The sequence below is a fragment of the Anser anser genome, assembly GCF_964211835.1.
Source record: "Anser anser genome assembly, chromosome: 2".
Lineage (NCBI taxonomy): Eukaryota > Metazoa > Chordata > Aves > Anseriformes > Anatidae > Anser > Anser anser.
Window position 1 is genome coordinate 119,606,110 of NC_139721.1, and position 27,390 is coordinate 119,633,499.

Here is a 27,390-nt window from a genome sequence, read left to right on the forward strand (position 1 = left end):
TGATTTTCATTTCTTCTCCTGTTTGCTCTAGTGATGTGCTGGGGGACATTGCTGTACTTGCCTCTGGAGATTGACAGTAGGCAATATCTTCAACAGGATTTCTTGAGCATGTTGCGTTATTGGTAAGATGAACAGATGGAAAAGGATCATCAAAGCAGCATATTTTGTCAGCTTTGGATGCACCAGGAGAGTAGGAAAGTACTTGTGCTTTTGTTTGTTTGTTTTTCAGATGAAAGATCTTCTCAGGAATTTGAATTCACTCAGATATTGAACTATTTGTTCTTGCTGGGTTTCACTCTAGAACATTTGTCTGACTCTTTCTGTAATAATACTGAGTTAAGATTTCTTGTGACAAACAAAAGTTATTTCTCAGATGACAGACATTGGAGGAACTAATATCCTGTGGTGTCCACTACCATGCAGCTGTATCACATTCTGATAATGCAGAAGATAATCCCACGTTGACTGGCCCTGCTATAAACTCACTGCAGAAACATGATGCAAAACTTTAAAGTCAGTGATAAACAGAGCAATTAACTTCAATTTGGGGGTGTTGCTTTCTTTTTTGTTTGCTTTCTTTTCTTTCTCTCTTTTTTTTTCTTTAATTTTAAATTTTATTTTTTCATTTAAAGATTGAGGTACAGAGATCTAAATAAGCATGGCACAATGTCTTGACAAATAGATTCCCTCTCCTGTTGGGCGACTGGTTAGCCAGAGAACACAAAGCTGTACAAAAGCAGTGAAGGATGGATGTGTCAGTGCTTGACTTTTCTTCAGTTTCCAGTGTCATCTTTTTGCCTTTTTTTTTTTTTCCTCTGAAAAAGCTAGAAAATGTTGTGAGAATCTGAGGTGCTGCAAAAATACTAGGCCCAGCCCTGTCTTTCCAGCTAATGCTACAGTGAGCTGCAGCAGCACATTATAATTCTGAGCAGCCACTGTTCCTTTTTTCCCAAGCTGTCACACAAACTGTCCTCTCACAAGGCTGAATGTGCTGGTCCTGGGGCTAGAGAGTTCATACTGAATTTGCTGTCCTTTTTGCAAACCAGGGGTATTACAATAGGATTGACAAATCCCTGCAGAAGTAGTGGAGAAGCTTTCTTTAAGGTTGTTTTTCTCCTTTTGTGCTTTACAAATAGGTGTTCATGGTATCTTTTCTTTCCATTTTTTTTTTCATTTTCTTTTTTAAAATATTGACAGAGGGAATTGAAAAGGTTAGGAGAGAGGAAAACTTTATCCTGTGCATGCCAGTGGACTGTTTCTCATTTTCATGTGTTCTTTGGATTACTTGTCTTGAAGTCTTTTTCTCTCTTTTACTGCCAGTTCTAAAGTTACCAGCAGCGTACTATAACATCGATTAAAAACTGTACCTCTGTTGCAGGAATATCATACTTTCACTAAGAGAGATGTCAGATCCTGTCTGCCATTTCAAGGTCAAAGTTGCAGCAGATGCAGAAAAATGGCTGACGTGAAAAACATGTTCGGTTGGGTCTAAACTGAAGAAATAAATTGTTATTTGCTAGAGTAGTTTAGCATCTTTCACCATGTTGTGTGCTTCTGTTCCTTGGTCTTTGCTGTATGGAAGACTTCTGGTTCAATTGTCACTTAAATATATATTTGCAGATCTGAATCAGATGCTGTAGCCATGTTTTGAAACTCATCTGAATTTCTATTCTAGTATTGCCTTACAGATTTTCTTTTCTCACCCTCTTTTAATATCCCTGACAAATCCACAACCTGTCCTGTCTCCTGGGCCCCTTGAAGGACCACCCTCATCTCTGCTCTCATAACTTCCTTTCTGCTTGCCCTTCTCTCTACTTCTTATTCTTCAGCCAATGTCCAGTCCTGTGTCTCTTTTCCTCCACTGCACCTTTAAACCTTTAACAGCCTCTCTGCTTTCTATTTCCCAGCTTTGTTCTTTGCTGGAACATGCCACTGTACTCATTGATTTTTTTCTGTTTTCTCCTGGTCATTTCTGCCCAGACAATCTCTTAGAAGTTGGAGGCTGGAGATTGCTGAATAAAAATAATTTCATTAAAAAATCATAGTTAGGGTGCACTAAAGTATTTTTCTGAGGTTTGTTTTCAAATGTTAAAATTGTCAGAACTGTGAATGGAGACAAAACATGGGGTTATGTCAACCTGTTAGTGGTGTTTCCACTAAAACAGTCAGATAACACATGCTAAATCTTCAGAAGCTCTCTACTGGTAAAAGCAAAACACTTGGGTTTTTGGGCTGAAATATTCTTTACCCACAACTAACTGTGCCATGTGTGAAGTCTTTTGTCAGAGGAAAGAAGAAATAGACTGAGGTGTTTGTGAACTTCCTGGGAACTTCACAGGCTGTTCTTCCAACCTACAGACTGTAGCAGTGAACACAGGCTTCCCCTTCTCCTCCTTAGTAACCACTCACATGGTCCTGTAGTAACCACTCACATAGTTTCTTGAGATTTGAGGCAGAATTGCTCTTCAACCTGCAGCTCTTCAGTGACACTATGAAGTAAATCATCAGAAAATAAAAAAAAAATTCTGCATGGTCAGTGCTGACTTTACTGGGTTCTTCTAGGGTTCTCAAACAACACTGTAAGCTGTGAATGGTGTCCTGCACATCCAGTTCTCTTTTACTAAATGGTTGGTACAGACAGGAAAAAAGGCTTTGGCTTCTGAAGATAAAAAGGTTTAATAATGGCTATCAGCGATCTAAGCTTCTGTTGTGTTTCTGATAGGGCCTCCTGAAGAAGTGTTACTCTGCCAAGGCTGCGTACCTGTTCCAGCAGGACAAGTTCTACGATGTCAGCTATGACACTGGTGACAAGTCCATTCAGTGCAGCAGGCGTCCGGATGCATTCAAATTCTGGCTGATGTGGAAGGCACTGGGAACCACAGGCCTCGAGGAGAGAGTGAACAGGGCACTGGCTTTGGCTAGGTACCTCCTCACAATTTTGAAGATGTCTAGTCTGTGTCATTGACTGTCTGAAAAGTTGACAGTGCTCACACTTTTATCTTGGAACAGACCAAACTGTTACTTTTTCCCCCCTTTTCTTTCTGTATAAAACAAGACAAAAACTATTAGCAATAGCAATAATAACTAGTGTTATTAAATTTGCTGCAATATTTAATAGTAATTACTACTTGTAGCAATAAGCATAGATGTCGGTTAAAAAAAAAGTCTGAATTCAACTATTGATATAGTTTGTTTAACACTCATGTTATCTGAACCATATGTAGGACAGCATCTACCAGCATCCCCTCCCTCTTCTAACTCTTAAATGTATGTTCTGGTATTAATGTAAAACAGGCACCATGTGCCAGGTTCTGAGCTGTGTCTAGCAAGAAGTGAATTTTCCATTCTTGTGTCCACTTCATTCCTCATGACTGAGAAAACGCAGAAAGGCATTGTTGTGGGGAAACTCATACAAGGACACTCTGTTAATGTTAGGGTGTAGTAGAGCTATAAGAAGATAAAGGCAGGTTGCTCGGAGGTAATGTATGTATATTTTTTCTTCACAGGTTTGCTGAAATTCTTAATGCTTATAGTATGTTTCGTTAGGGACTGAAGCATGTCTTTTTTCTGGTGTTTTTTCTCCTTTTTCAATTTTTACTGTCTTTTTGGTCTTGCAGCACATGGTTTCACAAGTGAATTCCAGAAAATTCTTGCTAGAAGGTGTTTCTAAAGTGATGATGATGTCTCAGTTTCTGGAAATAAACTTCCATACACAAGTTTTGTTTTCTAATAGAAAAGATGATCTTGAAATAAGATAATGTCCCATTAGAAACAATTCAATTGAAGTATCACGGTTGTTCAGAATTTATTCAAGATAAAACTGCATTGACATCTTCACTCATTCCTGGGCTAGCTGCACACTACTATAATGCAAATCAATAATATTTAAAAACAGTCACCCGTATCATATTGGCATTATATTTTTGATATGAACTACCAAGTTTGAAAGAACTGAATGTTTACTGAAAATTAAAGGAATGGTCTCACTTTAACAAAGTCACTTTAAAGAAAAAGTTGAAACATCTATGACATAAAACCAGAGTGGATTAAAAATGGAAAAAAAAAAAAAGAAAGAAGCAAACCCAGAAAATCCCAAATGAGCTCTGGCCTTATTCTCTATTTCTTCAAAGCCACTCATTATTCGACAGATTATGTGTTCTTAAAATCTTCTGGTTAGATTGCACCTTGTTTTTGTTCCTGAGCATTTTACTGGTCTGTGTCTGTACAGACTATGTAATTCATTCCACTATCAGTAGGAGAATTCAGCCTTATCAAGGTCACTGGCCAAGGTCATCTAACTGAACGTAGTGATTAATGACCTTTCTGGGATCGATATTTTCTTTGAATGTTAGGATTCAGCTTCTAAGCTGAATTTGTTTCTCAGGACTGACCGTTTTTTTTTTCCTTGTTTGAAGAAGAAGATTAATTCTGTGTCATTATCTGATGAAGTGTATTCTTTACAGTAGCTGCATTGCTATCTTGAATTTGTGTGGACATGGGCACTTTGCAGCTGAGACATCAGGTTTACTGGGCACTATGCCAGGTCTCTTAACTACTCAACAGCTGTGCAGCCTTTCCCCTCTTTTGTTACAGTAGGTTTTCCTTTGATGTTGTGAAGATAGTATTTCAGTGTTCCTGAGCACAGACCTGGGTTAATTCTGGAACTGGTGATTTGGCTATACAATTTGAGAGCAAGATTTTTTTCCATGGATAGGCAGAGCTGCAAAGGCTTTAGGGTAATTGCAGTCATGCATTTCTGTTGCATCAAACTTTGCTTATTGGCTATTCCATCAATTTCTTCTTGGTTTAGAGGTGAATCATGTTTTCGACATGGTAGATAGCCCTAATATATTAGATATAATTATCCACCTCTTCACTTTATGCTTCAGTATCTTTGCAGTTTTTATGCCTGATCGCTCTGTTGACAACACCTACTTTTAACAGACATACATCCACGTTTGCTGCAGTTCCCCACCCCTCACTTTCTGCAAGGCTTAATCGTAGCAAATAGCACTTCTCTGTGCGCTCCAGTCCTCACTAAGACTCGAGCCCTTCTGACATTCTGCAAACGTGACATGATAATAAAACTCCTCTGTCAACTGTGGGAAGATGCACAGAGTAAATTACTCCACTGCCATCAAATGGTCCTGGCAAGATAAATCATGGGTGATGGATTTTTCTAATGGCTGCCTTCTTAGACCATTGGCAGTGTAGTTAGGAACATGATTAACGGTGTTGTGAGCTTGACCAGCATCAGATATCCTATGTCAGACAGTGGTATAAGAAAAAAGGTGCTTGTGGTAAGAGAGCAGGCTATTATGAAATGAAAATTAGCTCTAACACACTTTAAGACCTCAAAAAAAATAAGTGTTCATACTTAGATCCCTTCAAAGAGTTTTTTTTTCTTTTCTTTTTTCTTTTTTTTTTTTCTTCAGGGTTTAATTAAAAAATGGCTTGAGGGCCACTGTTTTGTGAATGGCCTGCTGATTATGATAGATGTTAGTTTTATGACACAGACAAGAATCTCCTAATCAACAGAATGGAAGCACTGAACTTGTTTTTGCTTAAATTCACCTATAGAAACAGGTTCCCTCCCCAGTTACATCTATCCTCCTGCATGCCTTTCAGTATGCCTTGCTTTCAACCTAAACAGTAGCCTGGGAATTAACAGCCAGGTAACAAACAACAACACACAGTAGGATTTAAATGGTCATGGCAGACAAGATCCAGATCCTTGACTTATTGCAGTAAAGAGGAACACCTCAGCAGTGCGCAGTTTGGTGCAACTCATAGAGCTGTGCTGTTGGGAACTGGCACTTCATCACAGCAATCATTTTATGGGGACGTGTGCTAAGAGGTAATGAGTCACATGCACAATACTTGTTAATGATAAACAACATGGCAACTCCCCATGCTCTGTTTTGAAAAAATTAGACCATCTAGGGTATTGTTTACTGCCTCCCTAGCCAACCAGTTTCTGCAGCATGTCTGCTGAATCTCAGGCTTTGTGGATACAGCTGTGCTAGTGGTGTCCCTGTGAAGGCAGATTTCAGGCATATGAATAGGACCAAGGGGGGTTATTCTAACAGTATATTTCTTCCTCTAGGAGTGAATAAAAGAATTATTTGTGTGATGACCAATAAGGCAGCTGCAGGCAGGAAAGTGCTAAATTAATGAAACAAAAGAGCATATTTATACAAAATCTGTAGTTTAACTGCCTCTGTTTTATTACTGTTAGACAGCAATACCTTTGTGTAGAAGACTAAAATTCTGTTGACATGGGAATGCTGTATGAGTTTGAGGTAATTTCTTTGGAGTTTTCATTGGGCAGGCTTTGAGAGGGCAAGTAATGAGAAGAGCCATAGCTATGAAAGACTGTCCTCTTTGCTTCAAAATTCTGGAGTGACATCTGCTAGTGGCAAAGTTGAGGTCATGTTTTAAATAATTTATATAAATTGGTGCTGTTTGGATCCAAAGTTTGGATTCAAATCCATCTTCCTATTGAAGGCTTTTTTTTTTTTTTTCTTCTCCATATTGACAGGTGAATGATAAAAGAAATATTTATTTTAGTGCATTGTTAGCATAGGATGCCCAGGGATTATTGTGCATCAGCAGAGGTTCACTGAAGGGAAATGTGCACTGTTTTGTAAAATATGGGACAAGGACAGTAGCAGGAAAACTGATGGTCTTTTGAAGTACGTGGAAACTTAAGTTCTGGGCCAAATTGTAGGATCCTGGTGACAATGGTAATAGTGTAAGAAATGTCAGGGTGACCATGAAATAAGATGGCAGCACAGCATCAGAACTTGAGGAAAAGAGATTGAGGCATTAATTTGTAGAGAACAACATCAATAGAAATTTGCATCAGGAAAGTTCACAGCCTGATGTAAATAGGATCAATTTGTGCCATGTGGCTCCACTGAAAATCTGTGCCTGAGGACAGAATTTGGCTTCTTCTCAGTACTCCTTGGCTGGCTGTAGCCTTCATTTGTTTCCAGGAGCTGATAGCTACTGTATTTTCACAACAGGTGGAAATGAGGTTTAACTGTGTGGTTTCTTCAAGTGGGGTGGGGAAATAAAATATTAAAAAAAAAATGTTTAAGTGTTCAAGGCCTATTTTGTTGTTGCTTCTAAGTATTGTATTGTTCAATGTTATAAAACCCTGTGTTTTTAATTACAGATATCTAGTGGAGGAAATTAAGAAAAGAGAGGGATTTCAGCTTCTTCTGGAGGTAAGTGAAAATGGAATTTAACTTTTTTTTTTCTTTCTGTTGTTTGGCTTTTTTCTTTTTAGCCAAATGCCATTTTGTATTTGAAGTGTATAACTTAATAAGTTGTGATGCACAGATGTGCTTGAACACATAGTATGTTCTGTATTCCCTACCACCAGTCTACCCATTTTCATAGCTTCTGGGCCTGTATTGCCTTAGGGTGTATAAATGGAGCATTTTCCTGTGAAAGAGAAGAGTCTGATTGCAAAAAGGCAGTGCCTGCCAGACTTACAGATAAGACTGAGTGCTGAAAGAAGAATCAGAATACCTTGATCCTAAAACGAACTTTTCATCATTCAAGTCCATGTTTTTTCCTTAATTCTATTTCTATATCCATCTTCCTAAAAACTACCAAAAAGTTGTGGTTTTCATCCATCTTTGCTAAACCTGTCAGCTTATTCTCTTATGATGGTCTTGCTTAGGAGAGTGTGAGCAGGGCTAAAGATCTCAATTTTTGCTCCTATCCCCAGCAATCTTTGGTAAGTGAGGTTAATATCTCGGGAGGCATTGAAAAGATCTGTCGTTTTTAGAACGTGTAAGTGTGTGAAAGATAGCTGGGTGAGTACCACAGGGGGGAAGAGAGCACATGGAGAACAACAAATGTAATGATGCAGATTTGGTTTACATTTATTGATCCAATAAGCATACCAGGTTAGGCTGGAATTAATATGAAATTTAAAAACTCTTTTATACCACTTGTAAAACTTTTCTGTTTACCTTTGAAACCTGCTAATTTGAAAGTGGGTACTGGGAAACTTTACATGAAGAGTGCTGGGTAGCAGCATATGATGGGCTTCCTAAAGTGGCAAGTTCATTAAAAAGATAACCCTTCTCTATCGTGTAGAGCTTAGCATAGAGTGTAGATCCACCGTAGGTGTGAAAGATGTTGGTGAGAGCAGAGACTGTTGTTTGGTTCCTGCAGGAAAAGGGCACTTGGACTGAGAATAGGATTGGAAGGAGCGCTATAGTATGAGCTATGAGAAGGATGTTGAGCAAGGGTTAAAAAAAATATTTCAGGAGCACAGGAGGACAAGCAGTGAGAATTTAAAGAAAGACTGCTGGTAGGCAGCTAGGCCCCGTTAAATGAGTCCTTTATGAAAGGAAGTTGGACTTCGGACAAGAAGCTTGGAAGATGATCCTCAGATACATGCAGTGAAAGTCCTGTAATGAGAACTACTCTACAGCCTAGAAATGCCACTTGTGCGTGTGTCGTCTTGAACTCTGTGGTATAATTGCTTACCTGCTTGGATGAGAGCTGTGAGAAGATGACAAGTAATAGCGAAGCGTGGCTGGGGGTAGTTATTTCTTTCTAGGATGAATGGTATTTTCAGAGGGGGATGAAGTTATCTGATGTGTGAAAGGAAACTGAGACAATCAAGGAGGCAATATAGGCAGTGGCAATATGATAATATACGCCATCTGCTTAGTCCTGCCATCTGATTTTAAACAGCTTTAAAATAAACCCTCCAACAGTCAACTAGTGCTTGCATTCATGAGGAAATCGCTGCCTTTTCAGGGTCCATGTTTGTGTGTACTCAATGCATGCTCTTTGGGGAAAGAAATGGGACTTTAAGCACTGAGCTTTATTTCATTCAATGACAGCAGGTGGCAGGTTTGCAGTTCTGTTCCAGCTGACAACGATATTCTCCTTGATGATTAAATTGTATTTAATGCATTCTTTGAAGTGAGGCGGAAAATGATATGAGCAGTTCTCAGTGCCCTTTCATGAAAGAACGTGTCTCAGCTGGTGGGCTCTCCTCATTCAGGAACTGCCTCAATTGGAAGAGCAGCCGCATTCACAGTGGGGCAAAGAGATGGTGTGACCCAGCTATCAAGCTGCCTTTTAACTTCTTTTTTTTTTGTTCAGCCATACTAATGAGGACGGTGTGTGTGTTGGGGGGGGGGGGGGGGGGGGGCGTGTTAGTTTATAATCTGTGTTGTAATTTAGACCCCACGTAAATATACTGCATTGAAAACAAGGTAGGTCAATATTAACTGAGTGTTGTTATGGGTAGTATTGGGTGGGACTGGAAAACACATCTATTCATCATGCTATTGCTATCTGTACAGGTAAAAAATAAAATATAATTTATTCCAAATTAGCAGGAAATGTAGGTGGATCCTGGGTTGGTCTGCTGGAACATTTTCTCAATCATGTACAAAATAGAAACTTCATAAAACAAAATGCTTTATTTTATAATGCATGATGAACATCCATTCTTCTTGTCAGGAGGCTTGCAGCTAACTCTCCACTGAGTTTAAAGGCAAAATTGCTCAGGAGGGAAGCAGAGATGTGGAGTCTTTGCTCAAAAAGCCTGCTTAGATATTGGACAAGATATTTTCAGGCATGTATCATACAAAGCATCCTGAGATTCTTATAAAACGTGAGATCTGAGAAGGCCAGCACTAACTCCAGAACTACATAGTGGGCTATATGATATAAAAGGAGAGTAGTCATTCAGTAGAAAAAATGACTAGGTGTGCAAATGTTAAATAGTACCAAAAATAATGAGTTTGTATGTTTTGTGTAAAATGCATCACAGGAAATTTCCATTTTGAAAAGAATATTAAAAAGAAAATGTATTTTTCTCTTTAAACTTCCTTCAGTTTTGAATCTGTGTTAGCTCTCTATGCCTCTCTTACACTTTTTTTTTTTTTTTTTTCCAAACCAAATTTTTTATTAACCAAAGCAAAAGAAGAAATAAAGAAGGAACCCCAGCAGGCTTCCTTTTTTTCTGGCAGGAGGGAGACAAGTGGACAATGTTAAAACTATTTCTTGTTTCAGAAAAGGGAAACAAAATGTGCGTTGGAGAAGGAAGTCTTGATTAAAAAGGTGTAAACTCCTTCTGCCCCCCCGATCCCCCAAATAAAGCACAACTTGTTGATGAGCTGCAATATATATCCCTCTCTCATTTGTTATATTTCATAAGCAATCACTTGTTTTCTCGTTTAGCCGGAGTATGCAAATATTTGCTTTTGGTACATTCCACCGAGTTTAAGAAAAATGGAGGACGGACCTGAATTTTGGCAGAAGCTACACGAGGTGAGTGTCACATGAACGGTGTTATCTGTAGCTTACTGATGTATCTATATACGAATGTGAAATAGCCCCTGGCTTTTCCAGACATTAACCCATCAGTGGAATGGTGATTTAATCCTCAAATAGATGTTACTAGGATTTTTAAGTGTGTTCTCTATTTAGACAAAGCAATTTTTTTTTTCTAAACGCAAAAAGATGCAGACATTTCCAAGTATTCAGCTTACTATCAAAGCTGTTACCAGATGGCAGAACTGAGAGAAGATGAACAGTCTTGTCTGCATCTCTTGTCTAGACAGAGTATTCATTACCTATTTCAGACACTTAACATTGTCCTTGGAACTTGTCTGGCATTACTGTAGAAAAGGCAGGTGAGGAAGTGCTTAAGAATACATTTCTGATGTTAAACAACCTATAAATGAAAACAGAAATGCAATCGGAAAAACTTCAGTGATGAGATTTTGGTAACTCTGCCATTCATAAACATCTTGAAAAAAGTAGCCGTGAAATTTTGAAGTAACTAACTGGGAATCAGTTGTTAAGAATTAATTAGGAAACAATAGACACTGGTATTAATAAAGCTAATTGCTCGCTCCTCCCTGTAGCAACTTCAATATTCTGCATTTATTTTTTTCCCTAGAATTTCTTACTAGAAATTTAAACTAGAACATAGATGTGTATACCATAGACAGATAAACATGCATACTTCCTATAGAGGCTGCTTTTCTTCCAGCAGCTTTTCCTTCACAGGAATTGCTTTCAATTTATAGTGGATGCTGTTGTCTTTTTGGGGTAAGGTCTTCCTTAAACCTGTCTGTGTTGTTTTGGAAAGTATATTTAGCCCTTGCAGTACAAAGTTATACATAACCACAGTGTACATTCACCATATTTTCACAAAACATGAATGGATTGTGATCCTTTTTTATGAGGCTTGCCTTCCTCTTGTTAAAGTGGAAGGCATACATATACATAGCTCCTGTACCCATGGAGGACTGAGGATTGGAAAAGGTTGCAATGGGAAGGCATAGAAGAAATAATGCTGCACCTACCACCTTTGATTTATGTATACAAGTGAGAGGACTGAGGAGGGAATGGGTAAAGCACAATGAATGTCTTTGAACACATACATTGTGTGTGAGTGAGTGGATTTTTGAGTTCCTGGTTCCTTGCTGGTGCTTCCAGTCAGAGGGTGGGGAATAGATGCCTAGCTTTATTGTATGTACTGATACCGACAGATTCCTAGCAGGTGTTTTGTGAGGGAGAGCTTGTGTGCAGATTCTCCCAAGAACTGAGCACCACTGCAGACCTCAAACATTCTTTTCATTGGCAATGTGATATATTCTTGATTCTTAGTGCCTCTGATGAAGCACTAAGAAAACCAAAATCCTAAATTATAACCTATTTCTCTCTCCCTCCTCAAACTACCGCACAAAAACAAACAAACAAAAATAAAACAAATGAACAAAACCCAGTCAACCAAAACAAAACAGACCAGAACTCCTTAGCAAAGCGAGACACTGAATGGCATAAATTTCTCTCCCAGGATGATGAGAGGGGAAGAGAGGAAATAAATGAAGAGTGCTAGTTGCATTGATTTAGGCACTGCTAGGAATTTGTTGGACATCACAGAACTGAGCTTGTTACAGAACTAGAGGATGTTTTCTCACCTCCCTGATACTTGGCAGAGACAGGTCTGGTGTTGCTTTGATTTTTGGATGCTAGGGTCCAGTTTGGGGCACAACGTGCATCAGTGAGCAGAGAAGATGACAGCACTGGGTCACACAAAATAAAGCTGACTTGACTTTTCTAGCTAATGTCAATTTATTCTGTAAGATTGCTGTTGCAAACACCATAGTCATTATATTAATATTACATTAATCAGTACAGATACATAGGCATGAAGGAATGCACCCTTACTAGCAATGTGTAAGTGATTAGAAGATGCAGCCTGGAGATACTTTTGCATCGTGCCATCAGCAGGCAGATGAGGTTGTGTACAGTTTCCTGACTGCAAGTGCTTCCTGAATCTTCCCACTTTCACAAAAAATAGCATTAAAATGCTTTAGTTCGCAACCTTTCTTTCCACACAACATTTTAACATCACAATTTTTGTTTATCCAGAAATCAATCTTCCTTTTTGTTGACCTGTATATCTGACAATAATTAAGGAAACGTATGTCTTAAAACTCCCTTGAGCAAGTGATTGATTTTATTAAACTGCTTGTTCAACAATATTTTTTTAGAATAACATGCTGTCACCTAAGGTTAGTTATGTGAGCTTTAGTGCTGGTGTAAGTTGATAAGCCAATATCCCTGATCTTGAGTCCTCAGCTTTCTGAAGAATTTGCACAGTCCTATGCAAAGTAACCACAAAGGTTTTCTGCTGTCCTGGCTCTTCTCCAGATTTCATGGCCCACTTTATGTGGAAATGTCAGGGCTGACTGGATGACTGGATCACAGTGTGACACCTGATTCTAATGTCAAGTCTTTTAGCTGTCCTACATAGACTGTGTCTATCTGAAGGTGATTTTTTGTTTTTGGTAGGTTTTTTCTTTGTCTTAAATGAGGGGGCCTTGGACTTTAGGTCTGCCCTCTTCAGAGTCTCCATCATGTAAAATGGAAAGGTGGTGGGCAAGAGTGGCATGGATGATTTGCAACAGCCACGAGCTGATCATGTCAGTCACCACCTAAACACTTGAGAGTACGAGAAGCAATATGGTGTTAGGAAAGTAACAACCAGTACAAATGGTACATTATCCTGTTACGCAATGAAATAGGGAATTCTGTGCACACCCGTGGTCTTACAGCATTTTCATCACTTGGAATTACAGCAGGAGTTAGCAGTACAGTGAAGCTGGTTCTTTTTTACAGTACACGAAGGCACTGGATGCAGGTGGGTGGTCCAAGGTAGTTCATACCCTGAATATTTTGCAGTACTCAGTATGTAGCTCGATGTAACCCTTGCAATGCAAAGTGGCTTTCAATGTCATTGTTTAAGTGAAGAGGGATTTCTTCTTGTAGAAACCATATGAATGACACTCTGTGGTAATTGGGGAGCTACTGTTCAATTCAACTAGACATTTGTAAGTGTGGTTGTTTTGTCGTTGCAAAATCGAGGCAGTTACTGCTGACCTGGAACGACATAAATTCATGGGATGAAGGAGCCAGACTTGGAATTGCTTTGTTAGTGCTCTATGTGCCCCCTAGTGGTGTTTTTTGCTCCTTTCTCCTTTATGAAACGCGGTGAGATTATTTTGTTTACTGCTAGGGTCAATGAACGTGTCACTTAGTCGCAGTGAGATAAGCATGACTGGAAATTACAAACCAGAAGTGGAAGTGAGAGAAGTAAAAATTTTCAGCAAAGACAATTCCAATACTCATGTTTTATCCATAATTGCAAGTACCTTTGCATATTCCTACTTGTAACAATTTTCTCTTCAAAAATTCAAAGGTTCAGAAATTCATCTCATGCTGGAATGTCTCCAGGTGATGCAGAACCAGCTGATCGTTAGTAATACTGTCTCTGAAAGGCTTTCTGGAGGCATGGGGTGTGCTAGGGCACAAGGAAGAGTTTGGAGGGATAAGTCTGGAACTATTACCATCCTATTGCTAACCCAGCCAGCCAGCCGTGCCTTACATGTTCTGGATCAACTTGTAGTCTGCTCAGACTCATTGTGGTCTAGAGGATTAAGAAGGAGATGCATAAGTAGCTCTCTTTAACAGAGCCCTCTTCTACTGAGTCTACTGGAGCCTGGCCTTGCCAAAAAGTCTGGAACATAAAAGTAGGTAGACTGCTGCATGTTGAATATTGCTCAGTAAAGAAGGCGAGCGGTACTTATTGCAAAGTATTGAAGTTCTCAAAATGGGGGTTAAAAAACTTTCAGTAGGTTCCTGGTCCATCTTTTACACTTTACTAAACTTTACCTGCTCTGTAGTTCTAAACAACATATATTGGAATATTGGTTTTCCAATGGTTCAGGAAAGCTTTTGTACATTGTTGTTAATTTCAATTACTGAAAATTATAGCATCTCAGTCTTGTTTTTTTTTATTTTTTTATTTTTTTGCCCTTTTGTGGATTTTTGGCCAAAGAATGCAAAACTTATTGGTAATGTTAGAAGACTCAGGATACAATTTCATAATAAAACCTCTATAGCTTGGAACATCATTTTGGCCCCTCCCCTCTCCCACTTAGTAAAAGGTAATGTTATCCCTACCTTTCCCCCCACTTAAGAATATGATGTCTGCTAACTGAAGTTATATTTGTAAAATAGCCTGTCATGCTGACTGGTGTTTTGATACATTTATGTAATGAGAGGTTTCATATCAAAGCAGTAATATAAGGAGGTTGAAGTGATGTTGCCTTGGCAACCTCTGAATCTTGTGGTCTTTGTGGTATAAATCAAACACTAATCAAGGACCTGATTCAATATTCTCTATATATTCAAAATATCTATTGACTATGGTAATAGGTTTGAATGGGAAGGGAAAACAGCACCTTCAACAAATTGCATTAATAAAGTTTGCCCTCTATATATTGAAACAACTAGAGAAAAATGGCATAGATTATAACCATGGCATTAAATGCAGGGGGCCCAGTTTGATGCACAAGAAAGGTTCCTAAAATGTCACTGCAGCTATATTTCCACTTACAATTTGTATGCAAGATGTTGTCAGTAAAATGCCTGGCATCCTTGCATACAATACTTTGAGTTATTCTTACATTTGAACAACAAAGTACTTAAATATTTTAATGTGTGTGATAAAAGTGTAGTATTTGAAACCTGTTGCTATGAATTATTCTCACATGAGTAATTTTTATGGTAACAAGTATCCTTACTGACTCTAGCTTCTAGCTCTCTTTGACACAAGTTTCTTTGGAGAGCCGCTTCAAATGACAGGGAAATCAATGGTAAAATTTACACAGAAGTATATGGGAGTTAAATTGGCTAAATCATTGTGACTGACAGCTCTGGAGATGTTTATCAGTCATTTGTGAACACTGTATGCTGATCTAATTGTTTCTGATCCCTTGTGTTTTCTTGTTGCATTGAACTAATGTAGTCATATAGAAATGATGCATTTGGACAAGAATAGAGAGAAAAAGAATGGGTCAAGGTTTTTTTTTCTTTTTTTTTTTTTTTTTCAAACGTATGTTAAGGGATGGTACCATGACTTTTTTGCCTTCTCTCAAAGCCACCCACAAATCTGTTGTGGACTTCAAGAAAAAAGACTCTACAAGTAGAAGAGATTGCTTTGGCAGGTTTAAAGGTCTAAAAAGAAATACCCTCCAGAGGGTTGGATGATCATTTCAAAGAAGCAGATGGGGGTCTTCCAGAGAGGTTGTCTGAGGAATCTCAGTAAGGGAAATCCTCATAGTCAAAAATTCCAGCTTCATCCTCTGTGACTTGAGGCAGATACTCAACGAGGAGGTGGCACAGCTTCCCTCCAACTTCAACACAGAGAAGGGGAAGTCCCAGATCATGGCTTAAGCAACCTAAAGTCAAATCCACCCTTTGGAAAGAGTTCTCTCTCTTCATTATTCAAAAGAGGAAATTTGTTATTCGAGAGAGGAAATGCGGGGATCCCAGAATGGATGCCTTAGTTCATAGACACAAATAAGAAGAATGCAGTACTAAGTCGTGAGTATGTGGTATGCTGTTTTAGGCCTCCATTTCACCAGCTCTTGAAGAGAAGAGCTGCAAAATTTCCTGATTCAATAGGCCCAGCTGAATTCTCTATTTTATGTTCAGGGGAGGCAGAACGGCAGCATTCTTGGAGAGGTGAGAGCAGGAGTCCCAACTGAGTCAGGGCTGCAGGCAAGGACCTCAGGGAGAGAGGTGCAGTAAGCCCTGAAACCACAAATTGAGTAATACAGTAATAAGCAGGACTTATATTTTAGTATGACTATTTCTCAGGAGAGAATGGTGCTCAGAAAATCAATAATAAAATGTCACTTGTTAAAGTAACAACATCTCTTATTTTGCAACTAATCGTACATAATATACAGTAGTAGAAGAATAAAATCTTTGTAGTTTAGCTGCATATAAATTATTGTTATTGTTAAGCAGAGAGATTTAGGCTCTGATAAATGAGAAGAAACAATACAATGGACTGAAATAGTACAGGCAAATTATAGCACTATATTAGTACCTTGTTAATGAGGGATTTGCACACTTCCCTTTTCATATATATTTTCTGCAGTTTTATATAACTCAGCAGTACAAGAGTATTTGCAGCTGTTAATTAAAAAAGAGATTTAGCATGACTTTGTTTTAAGTGTCTCATCTGTAGATATGAATTGCAAGAACATAAAAATCATATACCTTTAAAAAAATAATTAATTCAAAATATAATACTTTGTTTTCTGACTGGCAATCTGCACATACCTGGAGTTTATGGCTTTGCTCTATGTTATATTTATTCATGCTTGAGTACTGAAGTAGTAGCACTAGACTAAGGGGCCAGATTCACTGCTAAAGTCTCTTATCTGTAGAATTAGGGATCAATGCTTTTAAAATTAACAGTGCCCATCTCGTGTTAGACCTGGATGCTTGCAGCACTCCAGTATGTACATTACTTTGGTGGAATTGTACACCTGCTTAACTTTCAGCCTGTATGCAATGGTTTGTGAGACTGTTGACCAGCTCTCAAACTTGCTCTTCGTGGTGTTGGCTGGCATATCAAAATGTGTGTATGGGAAATAGAAAGAAGGTATATTTGTATGAATGCATTGTATCCTACAGTAGAGGTAATAAGACAAGGCAAAGATGTGAATTGCTTCCAGCCTGTGCTTTCTACAGTAGTCCTAAGTGGTATTTTAGTAATTCATGATATGGCATTTGTAGAGAGTTCTGTTATAGCTTTCTGCATTGCCCCTCTTCCTGACTGTTTTTTCAGGAATGGGTAGTACCAGTTTGGCTCTAGTTAAAAGCAGTCTTGCTCCTGCAGAAATCTTTACCTTTTTTTTTTTTTTTTTAAGGTCAGAGAAACTGTTTTCATTGATATAAATAGGCAAGAATCAATATCAGTAAAAGAGTTGATAACTACCTTCCAATTCATTTCAGCCATCCAATTTCTGTCCTTTGGATAGTTGGCTATTTCTTTTCTATCCCCTCAGTCCCTTCCTAGACTTGTAATATCAGGTTATAGCTGGAACTGATGATATTTACATTCTATCCAGCAACAATAACATATCTGGCAACAAAGCATTTCTACTGTAAGAAGACTGTTACACATCTTCTAAAACTACCCCTCGGTTCTCAGAACAAAGAAAAGAAACCCAAATGGCTTTGCTGCTGTACTGTTTACCAGATGAGAGTTCAGGGTAACTTTTGTCAGAGACTTAACGTTGAGCTGTGCATGTTCAAGGCCCACTGGGGACTGAAGTCTATTGATCCCTAGTGCTCAGCCTACGAAAACGATTGAAGCTGTGGGGAGGGAGTCTGCTGCAGCTCCATCTGTTGCATTCAGGCTGAACAAGGATTTCCTCTTCCCCAAGCCACCTGCAGAGCAAGATTGCTCAGATCTCCAGAGGTGAAGTAGATTTCACACTCGTCGTTTTCTTGCTTGAAATTCTTTAAAGGATAATGGAGGGTCCGATCATTTCTCTGTGTGATAATACACATAATGACATGAAATGAAGCGGGGCTGGGGGGGGGGGGGGGATAGACAAAGTGGAGAAAAATATTGTGAGGAAATAAAATCGTGAGACTGACAGATTCAAAGCAAAGGACCAAATCTTTCAAGGAGATCAATGCAGGATGTATTTTGATTGCAGTATGTAAGGCTGTGTAGCTAACTCAGACGCTAGGAGCAGTATAGCCGTGTAAGTATGGTGCCTACTTCAGGTTAAAAACTATCTCACTAGGAGTAGTTAGCTAACAGGACTGTTCTTTCAGGACCCAAGCAAATCACCCCACCTATAGTGGGGCATGTTTTGTGTAGATGTACTCCCTTCTTACAAAGGAACCACAAGTTCAACTTGTCCACTGTGCTAATTTTGCACAGTCTTACTAAAACCTAGAGGTCTTCTAGCTTTCAGTTCAGATACAGAAAACAAACAAGTAGATTTCAAACACCTGCATTGTTAAAAGCTTTGCATACAATAAATCTTTCTGTTTACATATAGAAAACATCTAAAGAGTCTCATTTTCAAACTGAGATCACAGAAGCAAAGGGCAAGGGGATTCACTGGGACTGCATTCCCCACTTCAGTTGATTGCCAGATTCAATGGGTAGAATGGTGCTAAAGCAGTGTACACTCTTCTTGCTATTTCTGTGTGAAACAGTAGTATTAAATACAGTAATATTTAATTTATATCACTTTCAAATAGGTACCACATGGAGTAGTGGAAATCTTGCAGCCTTTGTTAGAAGTCTCGCTGATTACAGAATGGACAGGATTGGAAAACTAAACTTAATTTCTTCCAAAAAAGTTTTTTTTTTTTTTTTTTTTTTTTTCCTGGAGAATTAAATGAAAGTTGGCACATTTCAAACAAATTATGTAGGCAGGTGGTGAAATACCTCAAAGTTGCTCTTTCCACATTTGTGAAGAATCGAAAAAATATCTAAGATATCTAAGGGCTTCTAATTTGGAGATAATGGTCATCATGATTACACTAGGGTAAAATTGAAGCATTGGAATGGTGTATCTAATCATGAATGACCAAGGTAGAAAAGAAAAATAATGATCATTCCTGTGAACATAAGAACAAAGAATAATTTAATATTCTCTATTAAAGCTAGCTGGTCCTTAAGCTAGTATGCAGAACAGCTAATCTGAAAACTAATTCAACCTTGTAATGTTTTTTAAAAGCAAACATTAAACAATTTTAAGAGGATAGGAAGCCAAAGGGAATTTAGACTAAATCTCTCCCACTAGTTAAGCCTTGTTACATATTTGAAAGGCAGGTAAATTAATGATTAATTATCAATATGGTACAGATAAATAAGGGGAAAAAAAGGTATGGATGTAAGAATTTCTAGCATCTGTGCATTTCTTTGCACTAAGAGCACTCCAACATGTCATCCTTATTTGTATCTCCTGTCATTTCAGAATAGCATAATAAAAATAAACACTTTTTATTTTGAGTCACGCTGCCACACAGAACAATATTGCATTTTTGTTCATTACTGCTATAGAAATGAAAAATTACATATTTCGTAATGCAATACTATGAGACTTTTCAGAATCATTCACATGCACATTTTGAATATAAATGTGTGTGCACGCTCATGCATATATATGTTTATGATTGTGTATATATTTACATATTGGGATCATCTAAAAACTATTCTTGAAAAGGGAAAGGATAAAATAAGGCATAGTATTGAATTAAGTGTATTTTTAGAAAAGCTTGTTAATGTAATCATACAGTTATAGAACAGTCGAAGTAGGAAGGGACTTTTAGAGGCCATTTGGTCCAACCCCACTGCTCAAGTAGGGACACCTAGAGCCAGTTGCCAAGAAGATTTTGGAGATCTCTAAGGAGGGAGACTCCACAACCTCTCTGGGCAACCTGTGGCAGTGCTATCACCTTCACAGTAAATGAGATGAAGTGTTTCCTGATGTTCAGAAAGAACCTCTTGTGTTGCAGTTTGTGCCCATTACCTCTTGTCCCGGCACTGGGCACCACTGAAAAGAGCCTGGTTCCATCCTCTCTGCACCCTTCCTTCAGGTATTTATATACCTTGTAAGGTCCCCCCCTGAGCCTTCTCTTCTTTTGGCTAAACAGTCCCAGCTCTCCCTTCACGAGGCTCTTGTCAGCCAATTTCTCCGGCCTTTTGAGGTTAAATAAATCTGTTGTCTGCATGTTCCAATTTCTGTTAAATACCAAAAACATTGACCGTTTTTTAACAGTCTTTGTTGGCTACCTTTGTAAAAACAAACAACAACGAAAACCCAACACAAAAGCAAATACCTCCTCATCCCTTGCAAATATACACTTTCTGAGACATGGTAACCTTTAAATCTATGGTTTATTCTTTGAGAAAAATGCAGTATGACGTTTTAGCCTATTTACAGTCAAATATTTTCCATTCTGAGATTTGCTTATAGCCGTGGCAAACTGCTCTACTCTTGATGTATTTTGTTGGCTTCCGCTAGTGCATCCACATTCCGGACTGTGCTACTTGTTTGCCCAAACAACACGTATTTTCCTCTGCTTAATAAGACTAATTACTCTTCCTTTCCTTTGCTTCCTTTTGGAATTAGAACATATTGACTAATATTTTAAATGGCCTTTTGTGCTTGCCTGTGAAGAGAACTGCTTTTAATAAGAAAGCTGAACCTGAAGACATTTAACACAGTTAATTTAGTTCTGGTTAACCCTATTGACTATGTTCTTATAAAGCAGCACTGTGTTCCTACGTATCTCTGCACCACTTCATTATGCTCTCTCGGTGTCATATGCACATTAATAACCGATGATGGAAGAAAAAAAAGTTTGAGTTACAGGCTGAACTCCAAACTACAGCTTTTCTGAAAGTGTCATAGATCACGTTTAATAGCCTGTGGATCAAAATGAAACCCAATATACATCACAGGGGAACTCAATAATTGAAGCATCCCAGGAATGTCTAAGTACTGGAGTCCTGAGGTCACTAGAAGCTTCATTCTGTGCTCAGTTTTTACCTGAATAAGGACTGTCCCCTCTCCCCATCATCTTTTCTTTCTATAACAAATGGTAATCATATTTTAATGCACTTAAATGATTTTACATGGCATTTTGGGGAACAATGAACTCCCTTGTCTTCCCCTTCCTTCTCCTTTTTTTCTGTGAAATGAGAAAAACAGTCATTCAGAGGTATTGCCATTTCTGAGTCTTCAGTACACATGAATTGCAGCTATCTCCTTTCTGTGCTAGGTGTCTGCAGAACGGTCCCACAAGGGCACTGAACATGGGCTCTGGGTCTGTGAAGCCGATCTTCACACCAGTTCTGAATTTACTCCTTTCAGGGGGCTCTCCGAAGCATCCTAACTGGTCCCTTGGTGATGTGAACGCAATAATTTGCAACCCTGGGGCTGCACAGGTGGTACTGTGGGTAGGGGAGCACGCATAGGTTTGTCTCAGGAAAGCAGCAGTTACAGAAAGATTTTATAGACTCTGTGGTTTACATAGGGGATAAATTTCATTCCTATGTGAAAGGTGGAAGGAAGGTTGAATTTCACAGCATCCTACTGACATAAAAATTAGGAATGTAACTGTAAAAAGCCTGGCCAAACTGAGGCCCTTGGGCCTTTCTTGAGCTGCGTTCGCAGGGCTCCAGTACCAGGACTGTGCCATAGGACTGTAGCAGATCTGGGCTGGTGCAGGGTATGCTGGTTTGTCCTGAGCCCTAGGGCCCTTAGAGGTAGTGACACAGCCGTGCAGCCCAGGCCAGTCCCATCCTGCTGTAGGCACCAGTGCTCCCCAAGGAGCTGTTGTTTCACCTTATGCCTTTTAGCTGCTCCTAGAGCTGCCCTTCCTGCAGCTGTCTGCTCTGCGGTTCCCCAGCCCTGTGAGCAATTTGGAGTGCTGCTTAGAGGACCCAAATGTTCTGTCTTTTCTGATATATGGTGGGACTTTGAACTCAAGGGGGATGATGACTAATGAATGCAAATAAGGGAGTAACAGATGATTTTTAGGTGAACACTTCCAGCGAACATTTCAGGGTACACAAGGGATTGATGAGATGATTGTCCAGCAGAGCCTCTGGTTTGATGCATGATCATTATATATATTCCTTATTCTTGCTAATACTTGCTATTCCAGCACTGAAGGATTTATGTAGGATAAAAGTAATGCCTGGCCCTCTCACTGAGAATCTCACTGAGAGTGAAAGCAAAGAAGGCAGCTAAGCAAAAACTATTTTTGGCAATTGTTTCAGTGCCAATGCATTTCTTGGTTTTGCACACAGCAAACTACAGAATGGAATGGAAGTCATCAGTTCCTGGTTTGCACCTTGTCAGTGCAGCCTCCCCCCTCTGCAAGGGCCTGGTAACAGGAGATTCTATGAATGCTTTCAATATTTTATGAAGGTCCTTGAATATCAGAAGTTGCAGGCGGGCTAATGACAATCTCATGAATGAATAATGACTGCCAGTGTGGTCTGTTGGTCACGGCTTTTTAGACAAACCCTTTCTACACTACACAATAAAGTTTCCTCTAGTTACAAATCTTTCTAGTGGCATTGTTGCCATTCTGCCCTGACAGCTGGTACCTGCTGTGGTATCTGAATGAACAAAGTGTTTTCTAGCATTCTGTTGTTTTTGGCGTGTTTAATAAATAACAGCAATGAATTGGCTATAATGCAATAATAGTTATCACAAGATTAATAGTACAGTGATTTTTCTGGTCACTTTATAGGGAATTGGACAGAAGGAAAATATAATCTGAATTCCATCCATAGTTAATGGACCCCTGCAGCATGACCTGATATGTTTTTGATGGAAAACTAGATAAGATACCTTTTTGCCTAGTCAGCCAGAAAACAGCAGCTGCTTAACAGTAAAAGCCTTTATTTTACTTCAGAATTAAAGGTAGACTTCTGCTGTAGTCTGAAGCCTGTGCAGCAATTTCAACACTGTCTTAACCTATTTGGAGAAGTATTTTATTGTATTGGTTATATCAGGTATAAGCGGGGAGCTCCTGTGCCACATGGAGCTGCAAAGGGTATGGGCACTAGGGCATATGCAGCATTTTTGGAAAAGAATGACAGACATACCAGGGTTACAAATGTCTGATCAAAGGATTGTCTAGTGGTTGTTTTGGGGTACAGGCTTGGGGTACAGGCCATTTATGGCTTTACACTTCAGTGCATGCTGGGCAGCTTATGTAGACTTTGTGGAAGAGCAGTAGCGCATGGAAAAGTTCTTGCTTTGTCCCTCTTAGTCCAGATGATGCATTTTTGGAGGGGCACGAGAACAGGAGTACAGGTACTGCAGGGGAAAGCATGTTTTCTGCCAAGGAAGAGCAATGAAATTGTGCTTTCCCTGCCATTCGCATCTCTCTTCCCTTTCCTGCACCTTCTGCAGCATCAGTTCTTTACCACTACAGTGTTTGTGTGCTTGCCGTCTGAATGGACATCTCTTTCTATGCTGGGAGACACTCGTGTCTGGACAAGGGATGTCCAGAGATCTGTAGAAAGACATCAGCTGGCTTTACCTTTTTCCCTTGAAAGTACACTTCAACTGAATTGCTTGTGCTGGACAGGAATGTATTAGCCCTTATTTAATGAGCTTTATATTGCAGCATGTGAATTATGAAACTAAATGAAAAGCTACAGGTGATTTGCACCTAGCCATGAAACTGAAGCCTACAGTCAAAAAGAATGGAAGGACAGAAGCAACTACTTGGCTTCCTGTGTTTTGGGGACTTCTCTCTGGGAAGCCCTTTGACTTTCTACAAGTACATCTTCCAGAAGGGCATCTATTCTTGACTAGAAAATATCAAGGAATGGCAAAACTGCCATTTTCCTTGGCATCTCCTTTCAATGGTCAATTAGCTTTTCTGTATAAAAGGAGATTGGGAAGGGATGAAAAAATAGCTTTACAAACTGAAATAGCCTTCCCTAATCTATTTTTCCATTCTCACATACTCACAAACTGTCATCAAGTCACCACTCTTATTTATAAGCTAAATAGATTCACATCTTTAAGCCTTCATTGGCCATTGAATCACTTCTGTGGATGTCATCAACATCCTTCCAGTTTTTCATTATCATAAAAAGAAAGTAAACATCTGAACTCTGTATTGTTGCCAGTACCTGAGTCTCTGATACAGCATGTGGAGGAAAAACTGCCTCCTTAATACTTATGTACTTGTTCATAGCAATCACAGATCATACTAACTTCTTTCTTCTGTTTTTCTTTGGGAGCTCAAGCTGATGAGGCTTTGTAAAATATATATATTGTAATGATGAATACTGAAATGAAACCTTTTTTGCATGTGTGTTTTTGTATTCATGACTATTTCAGGAACAAAAGAATTTGTGTAGACATTTTTTACTTTTTTTCCCCCCGTTGGGTCAGGGAGAGTAATGAGTGGTTCTGGGATCTGGGGATCCATGTTTAAGATCAGCCCTAACCATTTTAAAGCGTCCAGATATATGACCTAATTACAAAACTTTATTGTTTGTCTTTTGGAAATTTTAAGAGCTGATTTGGGGTGTGACATAGAATGAAAATAATTGCTGAGAACTCAGTTCTCAGTTTCTTGCCAGGAAGGATTCTTGGTTTCTGATAGGTGACCTGGAAGTCCATATAAATTTTGATATATTTTTTTTGTTGACTACTACAGTTTTCGGAGTAATTATCTTTAAGATAGTCGTCTGTTCTTAGCTGAGTCTTTTTTTTTTTCCATAATACATAGCTTACCTCTTGGCTATATTAAAAAGCCATTGTTAGAGTGGGTTTGAGCACACCAGGGCAGTGCAATTGCCTGTCTGCCTCTATTTTCTTCATTTATGAGTCTCTCACTCACAAATGGTATCAGCTGTCATTTATTGACTTCCAGAAAATTAACAGTACGGATTAGCATCAAGACTATTCCTGATCTCTGCGGAGCCTCACTAGCAACTGCGTTTGATTAATGCTCTATTTGCTGCATGTGGAGATCCACTAGTTATTCAAATCTTGCTTAGTTTTACTTTATTACTGTAATGTAGTCCTTTTTTTTTTTTTTTTTTTTGTTTCCTGGGTGCTGTTGCTGTGTGAATTTTTCCTGCTATTTTTCATCTAAATGGCTTTTGTAAGGCTTTCTTATTAGTGCTTTGTGTGAGTAACTCATTGAGAAAACTTGTAATATCAGCAAAATAGTGAAGGCAGGCTGACCCAAAAAAATGGTGTTCAGCAAAGATATAAATGTAACTAAACACAAAAGACTGAGTTTAAAATTTGTTCATGTCAATTTTAAAATAACAATATATTCTTACCCTTTAGTTCATTATAAATTAAATCAGGGATGAGTGTTTCCTTTGTTTTACTTTGTCCATCTTTGTCACTTCTAATCCTGGTGCTTGTATTCTGCAATTTCCTTAGTATCCCAAAATGTATGCAAAGATTCAGTCAATTTTTTTCAGTTCTTGGGTACAAGCCATCCAGGCCTGTGGATCTGAAAATTTGCCCTCATAGTTGCTTAACATCCCAGTAGCTGCTAATAGCTTGGAAAGTTCATCAGCTTTGTGGGAATCCTTCATCCTGCTCCCTCCCTGCAGAAATGAAAAGCTTTTTGAACACTTCTGCCTCATCTAGTTTTAACGATTAACCATAGCTTGGGCTTTACTCATCCCTAACATACATACTTACCTACTTAAAATGTTTCTTCTTTTCTTAATCCCGTCAATCAAAGATTCCTTTTTCTTCTGATAAATTTTCTCCATGTCACATTTGTATTGATTGCTATCTGATCCGTTTCCCCTTTTCAACTTGTTAAATATTGCTTTTCTGTCTTTGCTTTGCCAATGAACCAGGATGGACTTTTAGATAAAGCTGTCTTCTTTCTTGATTGAAAGATTGCAGCTTTTGGCCTTCTAATCTCTTTTAAAAGAGCTGTAAGCTTTCATCTATTTTCTACCTGAAATTCTCTGGAAATTAAGACTTTTGAAAGGCCCTTTTTGATTGGGAGCATCCTTTTCTTTTGCCTGCACTGCATCAGGTTGTGATCAGTTCACAGAGGCTGATTTTTAGACCAGTGACTGTATCTCTGTGCCCCAGCATGGTTGAAAACGAAGATGTAACATACTGGGTGCACTCCACACCCTTGCTGGTGAGTTGGGACAGGATGCAATGCTGTGTAAAACTTGCTTGTGGACCTTGACTGGGGACAGTCTGGTTGTGCTGGGTCAGCGTGAGTGACAGTGGGATGTGGGGACTGGGGAACCGAGGGAAGGCACGGTCAGCGCTGGGTATTGCGTATCTTAGACACTTGAATGATGCCAGGGTTCTCATTTAATGACATGCAGTTTTCTACAGAGACTCAGTAAGTAGTGTCCATCTTCATGAATCGGGTTCATTTTCACAATCATTGGTAGCTACAAAGTAGTTGTGTTGACCTGGAGGGTTTGTTGCCCAAGCTGCCAAAGCACTCTGCAGGAATTGTTTTGGGGTTGGTGGTTAGGACCTGGCTGTAGGACCTATACTGTGTACCCTGCTCTGGAACCCGTACAATGAAAATATATAGTGCAGGTAGCTGTGCCTGGGCTCAGAGCTCAAGCTTTCTGACCCAGCTGAGTGGGGAGCTACACATGCATTTGGGGGTTGCATCTGGAACACTTATTTCCAATAGCTAGTTTTAAGCCACAGCTAGCAGTAAGCCAAGGTGACCATCGGGGGGCACCAGAACAACAGTAATATGTTTGAACTGCTAATTAGTGCACACACTGCTAATGTGTGTTTGGTGCTCTCAGGAAAGAAAAAACAACAACTGTGTTTGAGGAGAGGAGGAAATATCTTCCAGTTATTAAATCAACATAATTTCCATAGTGATACTGCCAGCTCTGCTTTGAAGGCACGGACTGTTAGAGTAAACTACAGCAAGCATGAATTATCTCCTGCTTTTCAGGCAGCATGAGCTTTTTCTTCTTTCTATCCTTCTCTCATTCTCCCTCCCTCCTTTCTTTCCTGCCCTCTTTCTTTCTTTTTCTTTCTTTTAATCCTTTGTATAAAAATACATATTGCTTACAAGGTTTAGACTTAGAAAGTAGATATTTTGAATAATTATCTCTGAGAGGTCAATGTCTAATAAAAACATGAAACAGTGTTTGTAAAGATTTTACAGTTCTCTGCTTCCCAGGCATTTGGATTGTGCTATGTGAGGTCTGAATCCCACAATGTATACAGCTTTAACAGCAGCTGAGTGCTGAGTGACAGTTCAGCTGATGCTCTGAACTTGAGACTCCATCTGTATGGATTTTAGCATGGACAGATATTGTGTAGCAGTGGCTGGAGGCTGCAGGGAAGTCACGGTGTCAAGGTGTCTTTGCCTGCTCCTTAACCTGACCTCACAAGGACGATGAGGAGCATGCCTGCCTTTTGGTGTGGGGAAGAGCAGTACTTTTCCTTTGAAAAAAGAAGGCTGTTCTGTAGGCAAAGACTTCTTGCA

The 27,390-nt window shown here is 39.1% G+C and overlaps 1 protein-coding gene across 2 annotated transcripts in view; it reads left to right on the plus strand.

Moving 5' to 3' along the window:
- Nucleotides 1-27,390, plus strand: part of GADL1 (glutamate decarboxylase like 1) — an 85,290-nt gene that overhangs the window by 38,217 nt on the left and 19,683 nt on the right. The window contains exons 12-15 of one of the 2 annotated variants that reach the window (XM_083826864.1): nucleotides 2,723-2,922; nucleotides 7,181-7,232; nucleotides 10,225-10,314; nucleotides 21,175-21,410. In XM_083826864.1, coding sequence (XP_083682990.1) covers nucleotides 2,723-2,922; nucleotides 7,181-7,232; nucleotides 10,225-10,314; nucleotides 21,175-21,288 — 456 coding nt within the window. In that variant the 3' untranslated portion in view covers nucleotides 21,289-21,410. Of the gene's footprint in view, nucleotides 1-2,722; nucleotides 2,923-7,180; nucleotides 7,233-10,224; nucleotides 10,315-21,174; nucleotides 21,411-27,390 lie in introns of those variants that run through there. The other variant, XM_083826863.1, reaches the window with a different exon arrangement.